Below are 25,749 nucleotides of genomic sequence, written 5' to 3'. Positions count from 1 at the left end.
CCCAAAGTCTCTCATTTACTGAGCTTTAGGAGGTATTGAACAAAGACCTCGAGGAAATGATTGACTTCTTCAAGAAATGGCAACTACAAAAAGAGTCTCCAGCATATTGCACCTTAATAATGCAAAGTGAACTGTGAGTTTTGCATCCTCTTCAGTGGGCAGCACATAAAATATTACCTGATACCAACATACCTCAGTGTGACTCTGGACAGATCGCTGACATTCTACAACCACCTGAGGAAAACTGCAGCAAAACTATGCACTCGAAACAACCTACTCCACAAACTGGCTGGCTCAACCTGGGGTGCAAGAGCTCAGACACTCAAGATGTCATGATGTACAAAAGACTGTACCATATGCTCATCTGGCTTTATGGCCAAGGCAGCTTAAAACACCCCATGAGGAATCCTACTTCTTGACCTCTTGGATCTATCAAATGACATAATCCAGAGTACAATATGGTATCGTTATTTTGCAGATACCATTTTTTCCTCTGAAAGTCAGTCACTATCACAACTGAACTTATGATCAAAAAGATCAACAGCCATCCTACTTACCCAAAGTGCAAGAAATTCACAAAGTATTTTTGAGGTGTGTCATGTAGAACTAATGTTGTTGTGCAGAAACCATATTTCTATATTAGTCACAGAGTCCTTGACCTTTGACTCTGAAATCAGTAGGGTTCTTCCATACATCAACCACAAGCTATTTAGAGTTTGGTAACTGTAGATGGTGGAGAACTGAAGTTATTGTGTGGAAACCATTTTTCTTCTTTCAGTCATGGTGGCCTTGGTCTTTAACCTTTTGATTCAATTAAGATCCTTCTATCCTGAAGTGCAAGCTATTCATAAAGATTGGTAACTGTATATAATGGAGAACTTGAGTTATTGTGCCAAAACTGATTACTTTGTTTCAGTCAGGGTGACATTGATCAAATCAGCATTCTCATTCAGGACATGCTAGATATCATAATTAGCCTTCTGTTGACAGCACAATATGTACCAGCAAAAATATTACTTTAGGAATAGTAATAAAAAGAGTTTTTCAAAATAGTTGCCATGGTGACAATAGTGTATGTTAGAAAAGCTCCACTTATAACCAACAATATATCTTAAGAAGTCTCCAGTGAAAACCCAATTTCAATATGATGTGCCATCTAGATGGAGTAGAAATAAGATTTTCAAGATGGCTGCTTTGGTGGCCATATTGGATACCAAATCTGCGCAATTATACTTAAGGCCAACTGGGCACCATAAGAAGGCTTTCAACGAAAACCTCATTGCTCATGCAACTTTCCATTCAAGAATAGCAATAAGAAGATTTTCAAGATGGCTGCTTTGCTGGCCATACCGAATGTCAGATCAGCATCAATTTATTTATGTCCATTAACTAGACATAAGTAGTCTTCAGTGAAACCTCCGTGTTGATACTACCATCCGTTAATGGTGAGCAGCAATAACAAGATTTTTAAGATGGACACTGTGGTGGCCATTGTGTGTGCAGAGCTGAGCTGCCATCACACCCACCCACTGGTGGTAGATAGTGGAGCAGCCTCTAGATAAAGAGGTTAGCTGTTATATAAGCAGGTTGAACCTAAAGAATAAGTAGTCATGGACTAACAACGACAAGGTTACCAGGATGTAGTGTGAGTGGCACCACACTGGCACTGAAAAGCTACATAAATCCACTGACAGCTATGTGACATGGTGAGTGCAGGTTGCCATTCAATAAACCTGTGACCCTTACTGCTTTGCAAGAAGGTGACTGCACCAAAGGCTAGGTCCACAGCTGATAACTGTGGTGACATGAGGAAGGGCATTCGGTTGCTAACAGCTGCTTCAATAGTTTTTAATATGGGTGCACAGTAGATGTCATGAACATATGCAAGGCTGCATATCTTGAGCTGAGACGCATCAGCTTAATTCGCAAATATCTTTCAGTTGATGCCACTAAAACACTTGTGTGTTCATTAGTACTTTCAAGACTGGACTATTATAACTCAATTCTGTTTGGCTCATCTCAATATCTGCTCCAGAAACTTCAAAAAGTTCAAAACACAGCTGCTCGAATGATACTTAGAGTACCACAATCAGAGCACACATCCCCGATGCTCTGTACCCCACACTGGCTATCCATTCGATCCAGAATCAAACACAAAATTTGTTCTCTGTGCTACATTTCTCTGTCGGACTCTAGTCCAACATACCTTTCCGACCTCACCCATGTGTACACACCAGTAAGATATTTACGCTCCTCTTCTGACAATCGTATACTCATTATTCCCACTATGAAAACATAGTCATATGGACAGCGTTCTTTTGCATACCAGGGCCCAGCAACATGGAATGAATTGCCCACTGAACTTAGACACAAAGACACAGTGATCACATTCAAGAGGGCTCTCAAAACTCACTTATTCAACTGCAAGAACAAACTTAAAGACATAATAATGTTTCCTACCTTAAATATTCTCAGCATGTTTTTTTTAAATGTTTTCTAATTTCATGTTGTTTGTTTTTGTAATCATATCATTATATGTTTTTTATCTTATAGGTGTTGTCTAATGTTGTAAAGTGCGTAGCTTCTAAAGATTAGGTGCTATACAAAGTCCTCATTATTATTATTATCATTTTACAGCTAGGGCATCCTCCGGTAATGACCTGCACTGCCCAAATGGTGTAAGAAATGAGGAACTGACTGCTATGACATAACCCATAAGTGATATGGGATGATCAAAAAGACAACCAGAAAATCAGGATGGCCACATGGAATGTTGGCAGAGTGAGTCTGATATTGAAATCAAGAAAGTTTGTTGATGTAATGCAGAGAATGATGATCAATATTACATGTATACAGGAGGTAAAATGGAAATATCATAGTGCTAAAGAACTTGCTGTCAGGGATACAAGGTAACTGACAGTGGTGGTAAGAACAAACAAAATTGTTTTGGAGTGATTTTAGACCCAGAATTGAAAAACGCAGTGGCAGATATAGCAAGTCATAATGATCAACTTATGTTAGTTAAATTATTGTGATACAAAGCGAAGTGTTCAATATAATATATATGCTCTGCAGGCAGGCTGCACACAGGAGAAAGATACATTTATTGAGGACATGGAAGCACTAGTTAGAACTGTGCCAGCCATTGAACAAATAGGATGGACATCAATGGCCATGTTGGGGTGGACAACAATGGATATGAAGTTGTCCAAAGATGTGTATGTGTAGAATTTCATGGCATGAAAAGTTACCAGCTGATATGAAAGAGAGTGAGATAGTGACTATCTACAAGCAGAAAGGAGATCAACTCTACTGTGGAAACTTTAGAGGGATCAAACTTGGAAACTGTGTTGAAGGTGCATAAAAAAGTGGTTGAAAGATCTATCTGAGGAAAGGTAAACATTTGTAACAATCAATCTGGCTTCATGCTTGGCATGGGTACAGATGATACAATTTTCATTCTCAAGCAGCTAGGTGCAAGAAAAGATTCTGGAAGGGAACAACAAGAGATAGTGATTTTTCATGGATTCGGAAAAGGTTTCTGATCAAGTGCCAAAAGAAGTTGTGTACTGGAGTTTAAGGAAAAAGGAAATCACAGAAAAGATAATACAAGTCATTAAATCTATGTAGGAAGGAGCAAGAATAATAGTGAGAAGCAGTGTGGGATCTACAGTGAGATTTGAAATTTGAGTTGGTGTTTATCAAGAATTGTGCCCGAGTCCATTACTGTTCAAAATTGTAATGGATGGCATCAGTGAAATTACCAGGCAAGAGGTACCATGCAGATGATTGATTGTGGCAAAAGATTCAGAGACGACCTTTCAAGACAAGGGTCATCAGATGGCAAAGTGCCTTAGAAACTAAAAGCCTTAAGAAGAATTATGAAGGCAGAAGTTTATGGACAATGGAAAGAAAACATGGATGGATGTGGTACAGCAGAATATGAAGAAAACCAAACTGCAAAAGCTGCTGATGAAAACTGAATGAAGACAAACCCATGGGACTGACCCCTCTTCAGAGAGGGATTAACAGCAGAAGGAGATAGTATGGTGGCCATATTGGACATCCTCATGGCAAACTCCATGTTAATATGACTTTCTTCTCACTACAGGAAGTCAGTAACCAAAAACTTGGCAGCTAGATTGGCACCATTTTCATTTAGGACCAATTTGACATAATAAGAAGTCTTTCAGTGAAAACCCACTGTTGATAGGACCATTCATTCAAGAGGAGTAATGAAAAAAGGATTTTAAATATAGTTGTTATGGTGACAATACTGGATGTCCAAAGAGAACCATTTTCATTCAGGACCAATGTGAACATCACAACGACTCTTCAGGTGAAATACTCATGATCATATGACTTTCCATGCAGGAAAAATAGCAATAAGGAGATTTCTAAGATGGCTGCCATTTGGGACTAACAAGACAGGATGAGAAGTCTTTTAGGGAAAACCCCCACACTAATATGCCCATCCCATGTGGAAAAGTAACAATAACAGGAGTTTCAAGATGGCTGCTGTGACAGCCATATAGAATGTCTGACCAACATTTAAGACCAACTAGATTTTGGGATTTATTTCTGTGTAGAGTTTCATGGCAATCCTACATGTCATTTTGGAAGAGAAGCAATAACAAATTTATGTGTAGAGTTTCATGGCAATCCTACATGTCGTTTTGGAAGAGAAGCAATAAGTTTATGTGTAGAGTTTCATGGCAATCCTACATGTCATTTTGGAAGAGAAGCAATAACAAATTTATGTGTAGAGTTTCATGGCAATCCTACATGTCATTTTGGAAGAGAAGCAATAACAAATTTATGTGTAGAATTTCATGGCAATTCTACATGTTGTTTTGGAAGAGAAGCAATAACAAATTTATGCTAACAGTCGACAGATTTTGACTGGCTAACTGACAACAGGCCATCCCATAAGCTCTTCTGTCTATGACCAGTATAACTACAAATGGGAAAAAAATTGTCTAATGGCTTGATTATCTAATTAGGCCATTAAAACATGCCTATTAAATAGAATTTGTCTTGTGGTTTTTGTATGATCATGCAAACAAAGTTATCACACAAAGGTACAAGTTCAAAAGATTTAAAAAGTGATTTTAGAGAGATTCTGTTTACAAGCTTTATTGGAAGGATGGCAGTAGGGCAATACTGATGAAGGGATGAAAGAATGGACAGATGAAAATGATGAAGTCAATGTGCACTCTCTGCAAGTAGTAAAGGTACAAAAAAGTTCACAAATGCCCTTATCTACCCACTAGTGCAGCTAGTGTAAGACAGAGTTATCTTACTAGGTAATTTTATAGATAACTCCAGATAGCGTTTCGTTGCATAGGCATATGTGTATATGTGGGGTGTTGCATAATACTCAAACCACCTGAAACAGTGACTTCAAACTTTGGGATAGACTCCAAGTTGTTTAGCACAACAGCTCTTTAATTTGATCAATTTAGAGACATTAAGAAAACAAAGGGGATGAAAAGGAGTTATTTAAACGGGTGTAGCCTAACACCCCACTTTATTACAGATTCTTGCTGCAATTTACTGATCAGCTGATCAAACTAAACAAAATCCTGTACCAGCGTTATAGCTCAAGTGTCTGTGTGTCTTGCTTTCCATTATTTAACACACCATGATATATATATACACACACATTTATAGGCCAACAGACAGAAAGAGAGAATGAAAAGGTTATACTTTGGATGCATGGAGCTAAACAGGTGAGAATCAAAGATCAAAAAGACTGCAATCAAATCAAATGACAATAATTACCCCTATAAAACTTACTTTCCATATTTTTTATGTAAATTTTAAACAGAGGGTTATCTTTTTCCTTTGCCTTCCATCTCTGAAACCATTTCTGAAGAAGAAACCAACAGCATACTTGAAAGATTACTAGATTACATGGTAAAATACACAAGCCATATCTTTATTTGTATACTTTCCACCAATTTAAAGTCATACTAATAACTGACATTTCAATGTACTTTGACTTATTAGAGGGTATTGTCTATAACAGATTTACTACTTTAGCAGAGTTCTCTCTAGATTTCTCCATCTTTTAAATAAAACTGAAAAGCAAAAATAAAACCACAGTAGATCAAATACAATACTTCTGTTTCCTATCAAACTACAAAATGATGTACCATTATTATAGTAAAACACACAAGTCATGTAGGCATTCAACACCGAATATTTCAGTAATGGGCATCATTTTTTTTAATTTGATTCGACATACCTTTAAGTGGAAAGTATTCACTTCATTTTGATTCTTATACATCCATATTCTTTTGGAAGGTCATTACTTAGATGCCCTAAGAAATGCATATCGCAAAATCCATGTTAAAGTATGCAGACATTTTTTGACGAAATGAATTAATAGGCATGATCCAGTTCAATCTGGATCAATTGTCACGTGCTGTGATGTCACAATGAAAGCTACGCATATTGCTAAACAAATTCGTACTACCTTATATTATGCTGATTCCACTCAATGTGCTCTTTTCTTGGCCCAAGTTTAGCACATGCCTACCATTGTCGAAAGACCATAGCGATCAACAATTTTCATCTGAAAGTTTCTTGAAGAAAGTTGAGATGCAGAGCATTCAATAATCAGGATTGAAAAAACTTTGACTAATGAAAATCAGTGTTAAATTTTAAAAAAACTATATTTAATTTAAAATGAATAAATGTGCATACATAATTTGTGTGACTTTTACTATAGTTAAAATTTGACAAATATATCATCTTCTTTATAAATGCTCCTCTGTCTTTCAGTACTTGTAACTTCTACAGTCTATGCTAAAGCCAGTACTTGTAACTTCTACAGTCTATGCTAAAGCCAGTACTTGTAACTTCTACAGTCTGTGCTAAAGCCAGTACTTGTAACTTCTACAGTCTATGTTAAAGCCAGTACTTGTAACTTCTACAGTCTATGCTAAAGCCAGTACTTGTAACTTCTACAGTCTGCGCTAAAGCCAGTACTTGTAACTTATACAGTCTATGCTAAAGCCAGTACTTGTAACTTCTACAGTCTATGTTAAAGCCAGTACTTGTAACATCTACAGTCTATGCTAAAAATCCAGTACATGTGCTTGTAATTTCTACAGTCTATGCTAAAGCCAGTACTTGTAACTTCTACAGTCTATGCCAAAGCCAGTACTTGTAACTTCTACAGTCTATGCCAAAGCCATTATTGTAACTTCTACAGTCTATGCTAAAGCCAGTACATGTAACTTCTACAGTCTATGCTAAAGCCAGTATTGTAACTTCTACAGTCTATGTTAATGCCAGTACATGTAACTTCTACAGTCTACGCTAAAGCCAGTACACGTAACTTCTACAGTCTATGCTAAAGCCAGTACTTGCAACTTCTACAGTCTATGCTAAAGCCAGTACATGTACTTGTAATTTCTACAGTCTATGCTAAAGCCAGTACTTGTAACTTCTACAGTCTATGTTAAAGCCAGTACTTGTAACATCTACAGTCTATGCTAAAAATCCAGTACATGTGCTTGTAATTTCTACAGTCTATGCTAAAGCCAGTACTTGTAACTTCTACAGTCTATGCCAAAGCCAGTACTTGTAACTTCTACAGTCTATGCCAAAGCCATTATTGTAACTTCTACAGTCTATGCTAAAGCCAGTACATGTAACTTCTACAGTCTATGCCAAAGCCAGTATTGTAACTTCTACAGTCTATGTTAATGCCAGTACATGTAACTTCTACAGTCTATGCTAAAGCCAGTACACGTAACTTCTACAGTCTATGCTAAAGCCAGTACTTGCAACTTCTACAGTCTATGCTAAAGCCAGTACTTGTAACTTCTACAGTCTATTTTAAAGGCAGTACTTGTAACTTCTACAGTCTATGCTAAAGCCAGTACTTGTAACTTCTACAGTCTATGCTAAAAAGCCAGTACATGTACTTGCAATTTCTACAGTCTATGCTAAAGCCAGTACATGTAACTTCTACAGTCTATGCTAAAGCCAGTACTTGTAACTTCTACATTCTATGCCAAAGCCAGTACTTGTAACTTCTTCAGTCTATGATAAAGCCAGTATTTGTAACTTCTACAGTCTATATTAAAGTCAGTAATTGTAACTTCTATAGTCTATGCTAAAACCAGCAATTGTAACTTTTATAGTCTATGCTAAAGCCAGTACATGTACTTGTAACTTCTACAGTCTATGCTAAAGCCAGTACGTGTAATTTCTACAGTCTATGCTAAAACCAGTACTTTTAACTTATACAGTCTATGCTAAAGCCAGTACTTTAACTTCCACAGTCTATGTTAAAGCCAGTACTTGTAACATCTACAGTCTATGCTAAAAATCCAGTACATGTGCTTGTAATTTCTACAGTCTATGCTAAAGCCAGTACTTGCAACTTCTAGTCTATGCTAAAGCCACTACTTGTAACTTCTACAGTCTATGCTAAATCCAGTACTTGTAACTTCTATAGTGTATGCTAAAAAGCCAGTACATGTACTTGTAATTTCTACAGTCTATGCTAAATCCAGTACTTGTAACTTCTACAGTCTGTGCTAAAGCCAGTACATGTAACTTCTACAGTCTATCCTAAAGCCAGTACTTGTAACTTCTACAGTCTATGCTAAAGCCAGTACTTGTAATTTCTACAGTCTATGCTAAAAAGCCAGTACATGTACTTGTAACTTCTACAGTCTATGCTAAAGCCAGTACTTGTAACTTCTACAGTCTAAACTAAAGTCAGTAATTGTAACTTCTACAGTCTGTGCTAAAGCCAGTACATGTAACTTCTACAGTCTATGCTAAAGCCAGTACTTGTAACTTCTACAGTCTATACTAAAGTCAGTAATTGTAACTTCTACAGTCTGTGCTAAAGCCAGTACATGTAACTTCTACAGTCTATGCTAAAGCCAGTACTTGTAACTTCTACAGTCTATACTAAAGTCAGTAATCGTAACTTCTACAGTCTATGCTAAAGCAGGTAAATAATCAGTTGATGAAAACACTATGCTTACTGTACTAATTCTAGGTCAGAGGCAAGCTTGTACAACAAAGGAATCTAAGAATGAAGAAGCTGGGGAGAAGATGTTGTTATGGTACTGTTAGTATGGTCTAGACTATAAAATAGTAAGAAATTTCCTAGAATGTGGATGCTAAGAAATATAATAAAATATGGTCAGATTGCAAAGCTCCTTTTGTGTAAATTTCTTATGATGCATCTTATATGTATATATATATATATATATATATATATATATATATATATATATATATATATATATGTTGCATCACTATGTAGTAATAGCATCTAAGAAACTGAACTATAAGCAGAACAATTACTGCAGATCAGTGAAGCATGAAATATGGGTCACAGTGATCTAGGTTTTAAAAAAGATTATATATCTCATAAATGATCTACATAATTAACATGGCAAGTTACATGACTGCAGTCAAATATTCATGTCTTAAAAACTAAGCTAAACACAAAAGTTCATACCAGTCAATGTAGTAGAATATATAGGTCACTGTGAGCTAGTTTTGAATGGCACGTGTAAAACATGAATCTAAAGGCAACAGTGTCAGAGAAATGAACCAAAATGCAAAAGATCAGCACAGATCATTGAACCATTAAATACAGATCAGTGACCTAGTTTTCAATGATTACAGTAGAACTCCTCATTAAAAATCTACCAACAAATTACGTGCTAGATGGATGTGTGGATGGACATACAACATGATATGTGTACCCGAGTTTACTCAATAATTTATGAGTCTGGATGTATGATTCTCCACAGTAACTTCCACCAAAATGTCTGTGTACAAGAATGACTTTGATAACCAAAATGAAGTCATTTAATTAAAATGGTTTGAAACTCAACTCTTCCCCCATCTACTGATTGGGCTTGCTGAAAATCTCACTTCTATTATAATGTGCATGCAATATCTTCCTCAAATTGTGATTATTTCAATTGCTGTACATCCTTCACCTCTTACAGGATTTTATTTGTAATGTGTCTTGATATAATATTGACCACTTTGGTGGCCTAAGTGTTTAGACTGTCCACCTTAGATCTGGGGAGGTTGCGGGTTTGAACTCTGGCTGAGTCATACCAAGGACTTATAGAAATAATACTAACATATGCCTCGATAGGCATTCAGCATTAAGAGGTTCGTGTTAGGACTGGTCGACCTGGTGTCAGAATAATGTGACCGGGTGGAACATGATGCTACATGTCTGCAGCATGATTCCCCAGTGCTAGACACCACTATAAACTGCCACACTGCAGTCATTGTAGCAATATGATTGAATTTTTTTTAAAGCTACATTAAAAATCCAAATCACACGCACGCAGACGCACACACACACACTCTCTATATAAAACATATTTTGTAGATTTAATAAAACATCCACAGGATTGTGGTGATAGATATAATTCACTGATGTTACATACAAAAATATCATAACAAAATCAATAATGAAACTGGAGAAGCTATAAAGACTAAGAAACTATGCAGTGACATCCAGTAAAAGTAAAGTGCATCATAATAATCAGTAAATCAGCCTCATGTGTAATGTTGTGTGATGTACAATCAACTTCTTTTCTTCTAGTGATGACACATTCGATGTGAAAATCATAGAAAAGAATTACCATAAAAATCCTACTAAAGAATCCTCTAGAGAAAGCTGTAGAAATATATATTTTAACTAAGTTCTTGTACCAATTACAGCCACGTGCAAGTTCACTTAGACATTTCTTGAGAAAACTAAATTGTCGTTCACTCATGTAAAAATTATACCTTAATTGGAAGCCATGATAGCTTAGTTAAAAAAATGTTGGCATTGTGATCCAATGGTTACAGGCTGAATACCCACCTAGACCAGCCTGTGTCAGGTGTTCATGTATTTCTTTAGGATAGGTACTTAGCTGACTTGTTCTCTGCATGATATAGCTAAAAATTAATTAAAAGTGTAATTAAAACCAATCAACCAACCAATCAACCAACCAACCAAATGAATGTGCATGTTTACTGTCATTTACTGACTTGTGCACATGCATAACATAATATCTAGTTCTAAATGCAATTAAGCATGAACACATTGAATACACAGGCTGTCCAGGCAGTCAGAGGACACTTTACATGGATTTACTACTATTCTTTATATGAATTCTGTAGGAAGATTTTATCTGTATTGCTCTGTGCATGTTTTACAGTAAAGAAAAGTTCTGGGCCAATGGTCTTTTGTAACCACCAATTTGTCATTCTTATTTTGACATCAAGCTTTTTATTTTTAAAAAATGTATGTGTTGATAGAAGCCCTAAGTTACAACTTGGACAAATCCCTTGTTTTCTAATTGTTTATGTGGAAAAGCTGCCAGGTCCAAACCAAAGTTTGTTCACTAATAATTTCATGTTGCCGACAGGTTTTAATGTTGCTGCCAAAAGAACAAACATGCATTTGTTCGGCTCTCTAAAGTGTACTCAATAATGCAAGTAACCTTCATCCAAGCAGGCAGACTACAATCTTCAATAACAACAATGCAACCTTCAACAAAGGATGTCATCATCACACTTGAATAAAAGCAATGGATATTTTAGATAATAATCTTAATAAGTTTTACTTGTACAAAATTAAAACTTTTAAAAATAAATGTCATTAAATGTTCTGTGATCAACTGTTATTAACACTTTTACTGCTAGTTTGAGAGAATTCCTGACTCAGTGACAGGTTTTCATTTCCTTATAAATATATTCTCCTTGGTGACCTCAGTAAAGATGATTCTGTTTGTTACCTCATTCAGACTAAAATTAATGGCATTTTAATTAGCATGTAAATAACAACTATACAGCCCTACATGTACTACTCATAACAAAGAATATCATAGTACGGTGGAGCCTAATTAATCCGGACACATTCGTTCTCAGTGAATATGTCTTGATTAACAAGTTTTCTGGATAAATGAATCATGCACATTTTTATTTTACAATGTCATCACACCTTATACAGGTACATGTATATGCTGGCTGTAAATGTACTGTATATTCAATAATGGTTGAAATAAATTAATGAATACATCTATTGACATGTGTTTATTTCACATTATTATAACATGCGCTTGTACATAAATGTATAGTAAATATAAGTTTAGACAATTAACACATCAAATACATCACACTATGTACACGTACATGTATTTCCTGAAGAAATCTGTAAAATTTGTTTGCCTGGATTCTTTGGTGGATCTATCTGCAATGATTATAGATACTGGCCATAGATTCTCAAGGGCTTCACTATTGTGTTTTATGTCATCACTGGTGACTATTGCTGACATCTGCTCAAAATACAAAATTAATGTTGCTATGCTGTCCTTGGCTTGGTTGATGGTAATGTTGGCAGGTACAGACAACCATTTATCCTTGTTGGGTTTTTTATGATGTCCGCAACTGTCGACTTGCCAATGTCTAAGGATGAGTAAGCTATAATATGCTGGCATATATCTTGAATGGTAGCTTTAGGGTGATCCTCTTTTATGATGGCAAATCTTTTTTATGCTGGCCGGTATCTCTACTTGTCTATGCTTGCTTGATGATGTCGCCATAATAACAAATACAAACTGATACCTTGCAGTTAAATGCATCATGGTAAACTAATAAAATGCAGTCATTTTTATAAGTCATATTTTACAGCTGTTATAGCTGCTAATGAGCTGATAATTGATGTCTCCATTTTATTCTGAAATGAAACCATATACTGTCCACAGCTTAAATCAATCAACTGCATGTGTACAGCCATCAATAAACTGTGATTGTTACATACAATTGGTAAACAACAAAGAGGCTTAATGACACACTTAATTTATTTACCATATGTTATGTCAAAAAGCGTGGACGATTTGATCCCAATGTGTTTATTTAATTATCAACACCCCTGTCAGCGACTAGCTAAAACAGACATTGTTTATACAATCGTTGGTTACAATATGGTCACGCCACTTAGTTTTTCCACACATGATCATGTGATCAATTGATAACTTTAACATACCACTAGAATTTAACCAATCAGAGACTGATACATTGGCACACCTCCAGAATTGCATAGGTGAATCTGTATTATCCAAATGACTGTATTTTCATATACAATTTTTTAAATTTTCTTATTTTCGGACAGATTTTTTCTGGATTATGGATACGACTTTTAAAGTAATTTTACACTTTGGTCCCCGATTTTGATTTCCAGATCCGGAATGTGGATTTCTTGATAAACAGACCAGTCCTAACACTAACCTCTATATATATTAGAGGTCTCAGAAACGCTTAATCACACATATCTGGACACAATTTTTTATCTGGGATGCAGAAAATCACTTATACAGGAGTCCTCCTTATGCATGCAGTTGCTGGATGGCAAATTCAAGGGCTTGCCAGTCCTGCTTCAACCACCTGCTGAGTGGGAAAATGTTCTATCAATTGATTATTTTAGTTGTGCTGATATTTACAAGGAGAAACTTCATTTGCTGAAAGACCCCAAGATATTTGTTGTCACTGTAAGGGTACAATTAAAGAACATGACTGAATAGCATGGCAGCAAGTTGAAAGACTTTACTAACTGCAGAGTGGTGGGAAAATGTGTTGATATTTACAATGAGTGAATTCTGAGGCAGAAAGATCCAGTGATGTACTTGTGTATAAGAGTACATCAAATGAACAATGTTAGCTTTCATTATTGTGTTGTTTCCATGTGCAGCTGAATAAGTAGTGCATGTGGCCTCGAAATCAGACATGTTTAGAGTTAGACAAAATGCTGTTTGCAAGTTGGATAAGTAGTTTGGGGTTAAACTGAAAACTGACATAGATTGTAATGAGATTCAGGAGAGTACTAGAAGTTGCTAGAACTGATATTTCACATGGAACACTATGTGTGATGCCTAGTGTAGAATTTGGAATAAGACCTTTCCTTGGCCTGACATAATTCACTCTCACTCTAATAGACAAACAAGAGTTATGTGTCAGTGGTGTTTGAAAATTAAACTCAGTGGCAACCACTGGTTCTACTCATCTGGAAATTTAGTCATGTTCCTGAAAAATTTCTTAGGTTAATTTATAAATCACATCTCTAAGCCCGCTTTCAAACGTTCACCTAATTTCTATGAAGAGGTTGACTACTAAAAAAGTCATTAATGTTTCAAGAAGCTGACCATTTAAAAAAAAGCTGATTAAGAATATATCTGGTATGGGAGGAATCATAATCAGAATGTAATGAATTATATTTTTTTGACTTTTTATAAAATATTTGCCCATACCCAACCATAGCAATTTTGATGGCAGTTCAATGCACATTTGAAATGACAGTACATTTTGAAGACTAATTCAGGGTACATCAGTTATATAGTTCTATTTCCATAGATATTCTCAAAGTGATCCAGTACATGTACTATCATTTCAAATATGCATGAACTTTCAGAATTTGTACTAATATAAACAGATCATGATAATATAATTTAAAAAGCTTTATCAAAATAGAATAAAAAATTAAGTTATCAGACTTTTGACAAGTTCAGCCAATTATATGCATGGCTGCATCATTAATATGTTTGAATTTCACTCATATTCAGTCAAAATATTGATGAGCAGACACAGGCATAACTGCCACTTTTAGATGGATATGTACAGTTTGACTCAAATTATTAGCAAGTATATATGGTAAATACAGAGAGAAAGGAACCAGATAACCACAGAGTCTATCCTACAGAGGAATTATGTTACATAAATTCTGGAATGGGTGAGTGTCAGGGGTAGGAAACTATATTTAATGATTCACTTACTGTGAAATCGAACCAAACAAGTTTCAAACAGTTCATGCCTGCTCTGATATTTTTCTGCTTCTTTGCTTGATATCTACAAAAAAAAATGTTAAGCAATACACGTATTTCATTATAAAAACAAGAAGGTACATCATATCTGCAAGAAATAAAAATGTAGCATTGTTGAGCAACAATACTGTAGATAACAAGCAGCATTTATGATGCACACTACAATGATGCTACTTTATCTCTGGAGAAATGGAAGCAAGTTATAATGATATTTTCCAATTATTAAGTGAATATGGTAAAGAATTACTGTGCTACATTATAGACAGTGTTGGTAAAACCTTGAAACCAAACTGCCCACATATGCATTAATGCACTGAAACCAAACCAAATGCTTGATTCCAGGTCTCAAAGGCATCAACATTTAGAAGACACGCAGAGCACCAGTTGAAGCATGTTAGTATGAAACTAATTCTAAAGCATAAGAACACCTTGCTATTTTTTCACAAGGGTCATTCAATAACATTGGCAGGGCTGGAAGAATGCCTTTTCTATCACGCTGGGATAAGTTAAAATTTGTGCTAGGAAGTTACTAAGATAGAATTCAATGTAAAATTTGTTTGCAGTTTAATGAAAATTTTAATTCAGTGCAAGGAGAAAATTCCAAACCAGTGGTGCAGCCAAGATTCTCATAAATGGGGGGCATGATGCTTATCAAATGTGGCTATATTTGTCAGGACTAAACACAAGAACAATCAATATATACCATGACCTGAAGGTCCATTATATGATGGCAGGTATGGTCTATGCTCTTTGGAACTGACTTATAAGTAAGTATATACCATATATTACTCGCTTATAAGACAAGTCCGACTGCAAATTGCACAGAAACAGATCCACCAATGCATAATGTGCTGACAGATCTGGGTCTGTGCAATTTGTTGGGAGTAATCAGTAAAACAAACAAGACAGAACATAATCAGCAGGCACATTATGCTATGGCAGATTTGGATCTTTATTGCTTGCAGTTTGACTCGACTTCTAAGTGAGTACATACAGTATGGCACCTGTGCAGGAAATGAATGCAATAGCAATTATGTTAAACCTGTGGTTAATATGAATTTATGGAAATACTAATACTAGATCTTTCTGTGTATGTTGAACTTTACTATCAATTTTGTTTACTGATTAGTCTTAATAAACTTCATAGACCATGATCTACCAGTGTATTATGTGCATTATGTGACAGCAAATCTAGATCTGTACAGATTGCAGCTTAATTTGATATACAAGTGAGTATAAATAGTTGTATATTAGCAACTGCAAATAAAGGAAGATAACCTACATAATACAATACATTTTGGACACTATTATTTTCATTTGTCTCCTAGACTACTAAATCACTAATTTTTACCAATACTAAATATACCCATTATATGATAACAAAAATAAATAAGATCAAGTACAAATAAATTTGTCAATTAAGATTTCATGATTTACCTGTAAGAGAACACAATTATCTATACAGACCTAACACACACACATCATAACAAAGATGCAGATTACCTCTCCATGCTAATGCAATACAAAAATGAATGGATTTTGTTTTATTCATCTTCTTTAAAAAGCCATAAATCATTCTTCCTTATCATAATTTAGTCATAGGTCCACCGATATTTGATTTACCAGTATTTTATTTGATGCACTCAACTGATTACTGTACATCTTTTTCGGAGCCCCAAGTGGCCAAGTGGTCTAAAGCGCTCTCCGTTACGGATCACTGCCATCTCACCTCTGTCTGCGTGGGTTCGAGTCTACGATTCGGCAAATGTGGATATGTGAGAAAGCATGCAAGTAGCTTCTCGTGGGTCGGTGGTTCTTCCCGGGGTTTTCCCGGTTTCTTCCTCCACCATTAATACTGGCCACCATGCATAGCCTATCATGTGCTGAAAAATGGCATTAAACCCCACAACAACAACAACATCTTTTTCACTGATATAATTGATCCAACAAAGGGATGTAGTCCATACAGATGTTTCCCAATAAGGTCACTAGCAGATGATATTCTACCCATTTTATGTGGACGATGGGCAACCTCGCAGTTTCTCCTATATGTGACCACCAAAATTGACCATTTTGAACAAGGCACACTGAAGCAAAATCAACTTACAAATTACAAATGTAGATAATAACAGAAAACCTGTATTTGAGATCTGTTTATGTTTTGTAACAGTATGTTGAGATTCAATGAAATTATTTCAACTTCCAAACACCATCTCAATTCAATGGGAAGTCTGACAGCATACCACAAATATGACTGCTGATGATGTCATTGAGGACCTATCTGTTAATGACTCTAATGTTTGATGAATATTTATAAAAGAACATACATTAGGCACATATTTATCATATATTCACAATACTGCCATATATTCATTAACAAATGCCCATAATATAGCTTGAAATTCAGAACACAGATGGACTGCGTGTAGATCATCAACAACCCATTTTTAGTTTTGCATTTCAGCTTAGAGTAAAATGTAATCTCAACTCATTACCTGCATTAATTCTTAACAAGCTGTTGTTTCAGCACAACTTTGATTATAGCATAACTGATAGATTGGTCTTTAGTTTCCAACAACAATCAAAGCATGTCAACTGTCTAAACACTGATATTGGCTTTGGGTAATAGACAATGCCAGAACACCTTTGCTCTCTATCATTAATCCACATAAATAACTGGTTTCCCAATCTCAAGTGGATTGATAACCATAAGAAATGATGCCTTCTTCTGCTTCACATGATCCATTACAATACTGGTAATATATCTTGAGGTGTTTACCATTTTATTCGAAGTAAATGTGAATCCCTTATGCTAGTCAATTTGAAATCATGCAAACCAGAAGGAAAAAAATGGAAATATTAATAGAATTTTGCATTTATGCATGGTGACAATTATCTCAGTATCACTTAAAAGCATATACAACAGACATACTGATGAAGCTGGATCTTTAATTCCAAGCAACAAAGCACACTACAAATAAAACAGGAAAATGCATGTTAACCTTGATAGCTGCAATTTCCCACTTAATCTGGAACAGCAAATTGCAATAACATTAATATTCATGAAAGCGAAAGTTACTAGTGAGAAAGACAAAGCCAAGATGTTGATCTGGCTTTGTCTTATACAGGTATTCTAAATACTGTATATGTGGATAAAGGCTGGAAGATTTCTTTTTTAAATTAACTAATTCAACTTTATAATATTCCACATTGACCAGTAGGATGAAAAATACACTGAATTCAATTTATTTGGAGGGGGGTGTGTGAATGGGTGTATGGGTGTTATAGTACATTTTTTAACTTTAAAAACTCTTTTTCTATTCTTACTCTTTTTTCTCTTTTGGCAGCATTCCATCATACACATCATCAACCTTGGTCTCGTCATGCCCATCATTATACGCTGCCCGAGTAAGGGACTGAGCCAAGGAAGGCTTTCTCTGTGGCAATATTTCTTTCACAGACTAAAAATTATTGAAATAAAACTATGGCAACTGAAGTAAGAGTGGAATAATGATCAAAATTACACGTAAAATTGAATTTTATTGAAATTCAAGTGGGTATGTTAACTAAAGACTATTCTGATGGTCTAAGAGAATAAATTTAAAGTGGAATACTTAATGCATTGTAATGAAAACATCTTGCTGTTCTGATATACCATAAAATTTGTCAGACATCAGTCGCTTTCAGTGAAATGACCAATTAATTATGAAAATTCATTTACGTAATCCAGTTTGGAAGAACTTTAGCTGTGCATCATTGAAACTGCTGTTAAATAAGTCCTTTGAAATACAAGTCTCAATTCAAGCAAAATACCATTAAATTCACTTACAGGACGAATCCAACTTCAAGCAACATAAATCGCAAACGACCACAGCATACTGCACCAGCAGATCAGGGTCTATGTTGGTTGTTCTACTGATTCCTTAACACACTGCATAAGGAAGTTGAGGGTCAAAGTGAGGGACACTATCAGGTCTTATATGATGGATAGGTTCAATCAATGAAACAAAGGCAATATAACACACACCCTAATATAATAATATTGACATCTTTCATTGCAAATGTTTATATTTATAATTAAATGCCATCTGAAAATGCTTTAAAAAAAAAAAGATTTTAGTGATCAGTAGTGATTATCTGTCATCATTTATGAACATTAGTGATCATTTATGAACATTAGTGATCATTTATGATTATTAATATTAGCCAGGCATAGGCTAGTCTCAGATCCTTAAAATTATCCATTTATAGTCCATTTAACTCGTCATTAAAGTAATACCTGTAATGCATGTGTCACTGACTTACATATGCTTAGTAAAGGCTTAGTCATGGGGTTGATTTCTGTATATTTTAGTTATTTTCATATGTTATATGGAGGTTGGCTTTGTGTCACTCTAAAGGAGTAATCACAGAAGGATCAGTTTTGCTATGTCAGTTTTCTACTGATTCAGTTTCTTCATTCTCTGACTAGTATGAAAATGTATACATACATCTTGATAGCTATAGACTTTTATTCTCACAGCATGTGGCTTCAAAGGTGAGAGGGTATATCCTTGACCCTAGCAGTAGCCTAAAAGTATTTAGTGCAATGTTAATGAGCGTTTACAATTTGTTCTTGTTTGCTTAGCTTCCATAATGGACATCAGATTGATACCATTTTCATTTAGGATTACCTTGACATAATAATAAGCGTTCTAGTGAAAAGTCCATGTCGATTCATTCATTCTGGTGTAATGATAGCAAGATTTTTTAAATGGCCACTGTGGCAGGAATACTGGAGAGCACAATTTTCACTGACAATTGACTAGACATTCGAAGAAATCTTCTTGTGAAAATGCTACAACTACCATGGTGCTACCAAGGTGGCCAAATTAGAACCTACCAGACATCACAAGAAGTCTGTCAGTGAAAACCCAATGTTGATATGACCATCCAATCAGAAGTAGATTTTCAAGATAGCTACTTTGTTAGCAATATTGGATATTGGATATCCAAGCGACATTATTTTCATATAGGACCAATCAGACTTTAAGATGATTGTGTGTTAAGTTTCTTGGCAATCCTTAAATTACTTTAAGAGCAGCAATAACAAACCTGCACACTAGATGGACAATGGACAACAAATGACAGCCTACCCCACAAGTTCTACCATTCTTTGTAATGATTAGAAAAGCAAAAAAGGTAGGTACATGTGTGTGTACATGTGCATGTGTGTGTGCATGTGCATGTGTGTCTGTGTGTGAATGTGTATGACTTTACTGCTCTCTGTATAATAAGCACATCAATACCTGTTTTATGCAGGGAGACTATCTGAATAAATCTTCTAATAAAAAGATAATTCTTGTTGACCTATACCTGCTTTTCTAGGGATATATCTGCATCAGAATCATCATCAAGCACATTATCATGTGAAATTCTTCCAGTCAAATAATGTTCCTTTCCATAGCTTGGTATGGTTGTGTGGTTCCTTAGTTCAGTCATCATAATGATGATTAGAATTTTCTTCAAGGATCCTATAATGTTAAAAATTGAAGGAAATATAATACAAAATCAAGTAAACAATTATAGTACAAAATAAATTAAACAATTATAATATAAAATCAATTAAACAATTATAGTACAAAATCAATTAAACAAGTAACAGTTCTGGTCTATAGTAGAGATTGGTTCTCGTTGGTGTCTGCAATGCGTGGATAGAACACATAAAATATCATGGGTTTTTACCTTTCTTTTTTCAATATTAAATTACATTTGTGTTCAATTATAAAACAGTATTTGAGTTAGACAGCCTTTCAAATGGTATTTCTGTCCAACTGCCAGAAGAATAACATGTATGTTAAAGACAAATGAGCACTAATTACAGGCAATATTTGCAATGTTCCCAATTACAAGTAACAGATTACATGATTTGTTTTGAACACAAAATTTACAACTTTTGTTAGAAGTATAGTAAAGAGAAAATCTTCATAAAGGTATTGGGCATACATGGGAATAATTATTAATTATTTCCTAGTCTTGGCACAACCTGAAATTAAAATTCCACATTTCATCAACATGACCAATATTACTTCAGGCAAAACCAGATTTGTTTGTGGTATTCAATGGGTACTTCACAAAGTATACAGGATGGGTCCCAATCTGAAATTAACGGGGTCACAGGCATAGGGCTATCAGAATTTTTGGGCACTATCATGTTTAAGGTAATCATGTACATATATTAGCAGCAGAAATGGGAGTTTGACCAATTCAAATCCAAAGGATTATTAAGCATAATCAAGATATTATGGCCAATTTTGTGAACAAATTTCATCTTTGAAAAGAGTTATATCCCGTTCCATAATGGCCAGGTCGTTCAAAATTTAAAACTTATCAGTTACATAAACTAGGAAGAAAACAACATATATGTGTATTTATGACTTAATTTGTTGAATACCACACATAAAACATAATCAAATAATAATAATAATAATAATAATAATAATAATGATAATAATAATGAGGACTTTGTATAGCGCCTAATCTTTAGAAGCTCTAAGCGCTTTACAACATTAGACAACACCTAGTAATGGTAAAAAAAGCATAATAATGACTTGGATCAAATGCAAATTAGTGTCCCCGCTAAATTTTTCATCTTTAGGGGTTTTGTACCCTAGGTCAATAAAATTGGAATAAAAAAAACTAGACCAAATTGGTGTTGACAGTAAAATAATGTTATTGCAATCCATCATTAAAACAAAATAGATTAAACAATTCAATACATATAATTAAACATTTTATAATTTGTTTATACTTGGAACTTCAGAAAGGTAAATCTACTGTACAAAGAATTCAATAATAAGTTATTAAACAGCTCCAAATATTATAAAAGATTATGCGTTTTTCCTCAGCATGTTCTAAGGTAGTCACAGTTTTCTTTGATAAAAATTACCCCATGGAATACAAGTGCCTACATTAATCTGAAAGACATGAATCCCAAATGTAACTCTGGATTTATTATTTCCACATTTTTTTCCAGGTCAGCATATTTTTTGTCATTCATTCTTAGAGTTTGAAGAGGACCATGACATCACTAACGGGATTGGTTTCTGTGAGTACATGAATGGCTGATCAGGCCAATTTCTGCTCTGATTTATCTGTTGCGCATTTGATAAGAGATGTCACATGGATTTGCTTGATGAATAGAGGATGTCCTGCAGTTCTGAGATTTACACTTCTCATGCTTCTGCAATTCTCCTCAGTTAAAAGTCTGTAGCCCAAATATGGATCAGGCTGCACCAGGTAAAGTAATCCTGTGTGAGATCTTCTCAAGACTCCGGGTCCATGTTAAAATGTTTCAAGGATGACTTGAAGGAATCTGAAGCATTTCTTCTGACCACCCTGACACCTTCCCTCTTTCAGCTCAATGTAGAAGATCTTCAGTAGCTGCTCTTCTGACACCCTGGTGATGTGGCCTGTGATTTCATCAGTTCAGTACAGCTTTTTAAAATGCCCACACTTATCTGTGTCTAGGACCCTGCTATATTATCCTCATCAGATTTCCTCATACAGGCCATATGAAAATGGTTCAGCTTCTTGGCATGGTGTATGTACACCATCCAGGTTTCACAGTCAGCAAACAACGGCTTTGAAGACATTCAGTTCTGTGTGTTGACTGATGCCTCTGTACTTCCACACACTTGTGCAGTCTGCTAAAGGTCACACTTGTTTTCATAATTCTGGCATTGGTTTCATCATCAATCTAGTCTGAATGTGAAAGTGTGCTGCCAAGATAGGTGAACTTACCCACTGCCATGATTTTCCAAACTCACATTTTTTTAATAGCAATTCTGGCATTGGTTTCATCATCAATATATACTGAATGTGAAGGTGTGCTGCCAATATAGGTGAACTTATCCACTGCTATGGTTTTCCAAAGGTCACATTTTTTCTTGGGTAGACACCCAAGACTGTCAAAGGATCTTGTCAATGAATGTCATGTACAGGTTGAAGTATGCTCCTGATGTTTCTCCTTGAGTTTTCTGTGGTCCCTCATCCTTTTCCAAGACCATACTAACTTTCAAGAAAGATCCCCTGATCAATGTGATTCCCAAGGCAACTCAGCAGAATTCTAGCAAGGCTCTTGCCAGCTACTGACGGCAAGGATTGTCTGCTGCCTTTCTACAAATACAAGTAGATGATAGACATGTCCTTTGATGAGACGAGTTCAGTCTATTTCTGTGCCATGTGTAATTATCCAGCTTCTGTTGGTATACCATCTGCTCCAGGAGCTTTGCCATTTGACAGGTCAACTGCTTTCTCAATTTCAGTCAGCACTGTGGGATCATCAAGTGACAGACCAATTTTCAACTGGGACAGCTCATCAGTTACTTCCTTAGTGACAGGTTACGGTTGACTGAGGAAGTAGGTGTTCTGCCAACCATTGAAAATGCTCCTTAAGGCTGGAAAGCATATTACTACAGTAGAGACAAGAAACATGTCTACCCCTAATGGCCAATAGCAGAGTTAAAACTCATGTGTCATAAAAATTGCACAGGACAACCTTGTTTAATCTGGTTTTCTTTGTTATCATTGAGTACTCAATAGAAATTGAGTAATACTAATACAAATCTGCAAAACAGTTTCATAAACAAAATTATGTGTAAGCACCAGACTTCAGTTTCTGAGTATGAAATGCATGTATCAGGCTGATGTACTGTATTTGCAAAGTGCTAATAATGCATAATTTACATACATTCTTACATGAATGGGAACTCAGGCAAATAATTGTGTATTTTAAATTTCTGAATTACATGCAACTCCATTTATATGCTCTTGGACTATTTCCCAAATGGTTTAACATACATCCTGTGAATAAATCAATACAAATGAGTGAGGTTTCACTGTTCATGATTGTCTGTGCAGTTTGTTATAAAATTATTTAAACCAGTTTTCACAGTTGAACTTCCAGCATCCCTTTTATTTATTTATTTAATCTATATGAATTGAAATAGAAGTGGATAAAAACAAGAAAATTAACAATTTTAAACAAGATTAAGAACAGTTACAAAACTAGATCTTGTTGAGGAAAAACTAGCATTATCTTCCTCCATCACTACACTGAACCTTGCAGTCTACCTGAAGTCCACTGTAAATACAAGTGTATTTATGTTGCTTGGTGTTTATTCCAGCTGGTGCATTGCCTTTTGTGTTCAAATTAATCAACTAGACATGACAAAAACTTTATATACTATGGAGGATTTAAAACTCAAAATACCTGCCAGATCTCACCTGTTCCTTTTTATATGCAAACAAAGTTCTCAGTGGAAAGCTGAGCAATAAGAACAAAGAGCAAAGCAGTCTTGTTTTTGTCTCCAGGCTAGAAACCTAGGGGTGCTTACCTAAGAAAAGTATAAGTTACTTGTAAAAATGTCCCTCTGAAAGCAATTTATACTTTCTATCTCACCTATTTATTATTTATGATGAACTATGCAGGAAAGGACAACAAGATATATATGTGAATTTACGTTAACAACAAAATTATAAAATTAAAACTATTTTGCATCATTTAGGTTGAGGAGAGTAAGGATCCAGAAAGAAGGAATCTCAGCATAATGAATAATGCTTAGAATAGTCCATTTCAGTAAAACTGTCATCTGCATCCAATATCTGCAAGGTTTAGTTTTAACATTTCTCAAAACAAATTCAACAAATGAAAAGCAGGAATTCTTGTATACACATGTTCAAAGAGAAGTAACTCCAAAATTTACAGAATTATTGAGATTATCAATGACAGTGAAATACACTGTACCATACAAATATGGTGACCATGTTACTAAAGAAACTTCTTTTTGATTCAAATGCCAACAAGCAAGCAGTGTTTGGGACCCCTAATGACAATCAGATTAGAATTTATAAATCAAAGAATGAAATAACTAAGATTTGAGTATTTTTCATATCCTTTATGCATTTCTGTTCTTCAAATCAATGGGGGGGGGTAGGTACAAAGGGGATGGTGTGCAAATTTTATAGTTGATTCTAAATGAAAATGGTGACAATATGATGTCCAATACAGTAACCATCTTGAAACAACTTATCGCTATTCCTGAATTAGAAGTCATATGATAAAGGGGTTTTATCGGTAATATAGTAACACACATGGTAATAGGGCACACTGTATTACATTAGCCCAATTTCTAACCACATCAGGCCACTGATTAGAAAGAAAAAAATTGTAGATTTTGGATGCTTTCTCTACGCAGACGCAGAGAATTTCATAACATTGCAAGTACAGTAGCAGGTAACAATTTTAAATTTACGAGAAGTATCACCATAAATGGATTTTATTTCTGAAAAGGTGAGATAAAAGTAATTTAGTGCGTCAAACCCGAGGACTTCACAAGCCAGTTACTATGGCATTTTTATGCTAGTAAATCACCCAGTAACTGGCGCTTATGGACGTCTGAGACTAATGTCACCCATCTTGAAAAACTTGCAACTTTTCTTCTGCATCGTGAAACCCAAGTCTCGCTTATCGTTTTCTTTAATTTAAAAAAGAAAATACATAAAAGAAAGATAAAGCGCTATAATTTACCTTTACTGCTTCTTGGTTAACCTAATTAAAATCTTTTATTAAAAAAAAAACTGCATGCGTTTCTTTTAAAATTAAAAACAGAATGACAGGCAGCTGAACATCAAAATCCGTGTCGCCTAAACTCGTATGGATGCATGAAAAACATCATCGAACGTTAGAAGCATCAAAATAACATCGAATAGCAATTCGGTGTAACTTCTCGTAGATGCTCTTTGAAATTTGATTCTGTGTGATTTTATGTGAAGGCGAAGAAAGTTTGATTTCTTTGTTTTAAATCTTTCTTTTTTTTGTTTCACTTTTTTGTTT

The 25,749-nt window shown here is 35.1% G+C and overlaps 1 protein-coding gene across 1 annotated transcript in view; it reads right to left on the bottom strand.

The window, feature by feature from the left end:
* The window catches only part of LOC149776454 (transmembrane channel-like protein 7), a 111,208-nt gene extending 85,666 nt beyond the window's left edge, over window positions 1-25,542 (bottom strand). Inside the window, exons 1-5 of the mRNA XM_089942398.1 lie at window positions 25,444-25,542; window positions 20,229-20,386; window positions 18,201-18,334; window positions 14,826-14,898; window positions 5,800-5,872 (exon numbers count right to left, since the gene is read on the bottom strand). Coding sequence (XP_089798524.1) covers window positions 5,800-5,872; window positions 14,826-14,898; window positions 18,201-18,334; window positions 20,229-20,357 — 409 coding nt within the window. The 5' untranslated portion in view covers window positions 20,358-20,386; window positions 25,444-25,542. The remainder of the gene's footprint in view (window positions 1-5,799; window positions 5,873-14,825; window positions 14,899-18,200; window positions 18,335-20,228; window positions 20,387-25,443) is intronic.
* Window positions 25,543-25,749: the final 207 nt, after the last annotated feature.

The sequence above is a fragment of the Sinohyriopsis cumingii genome, chromosome 18 (assembly GCF_028554795.1).
Source record: "Sinohyriopsis cumingii isolate HCF-2022 chromosome 18, ASM2855479v2, whole genome shotgun sequence".
Lineage (NCBI taxonomy): Eukaryota > Metazoa > Mollusca > Bivalvia > Unionida > Unionidae > Sinohyriopsis > Sinohyriopsis cumingii.
The sequence above is the reverse complement of the archived record's forward strand: the minus strand, read 5'-3'. Positions and strand labels throughout refer to the sequence as shown.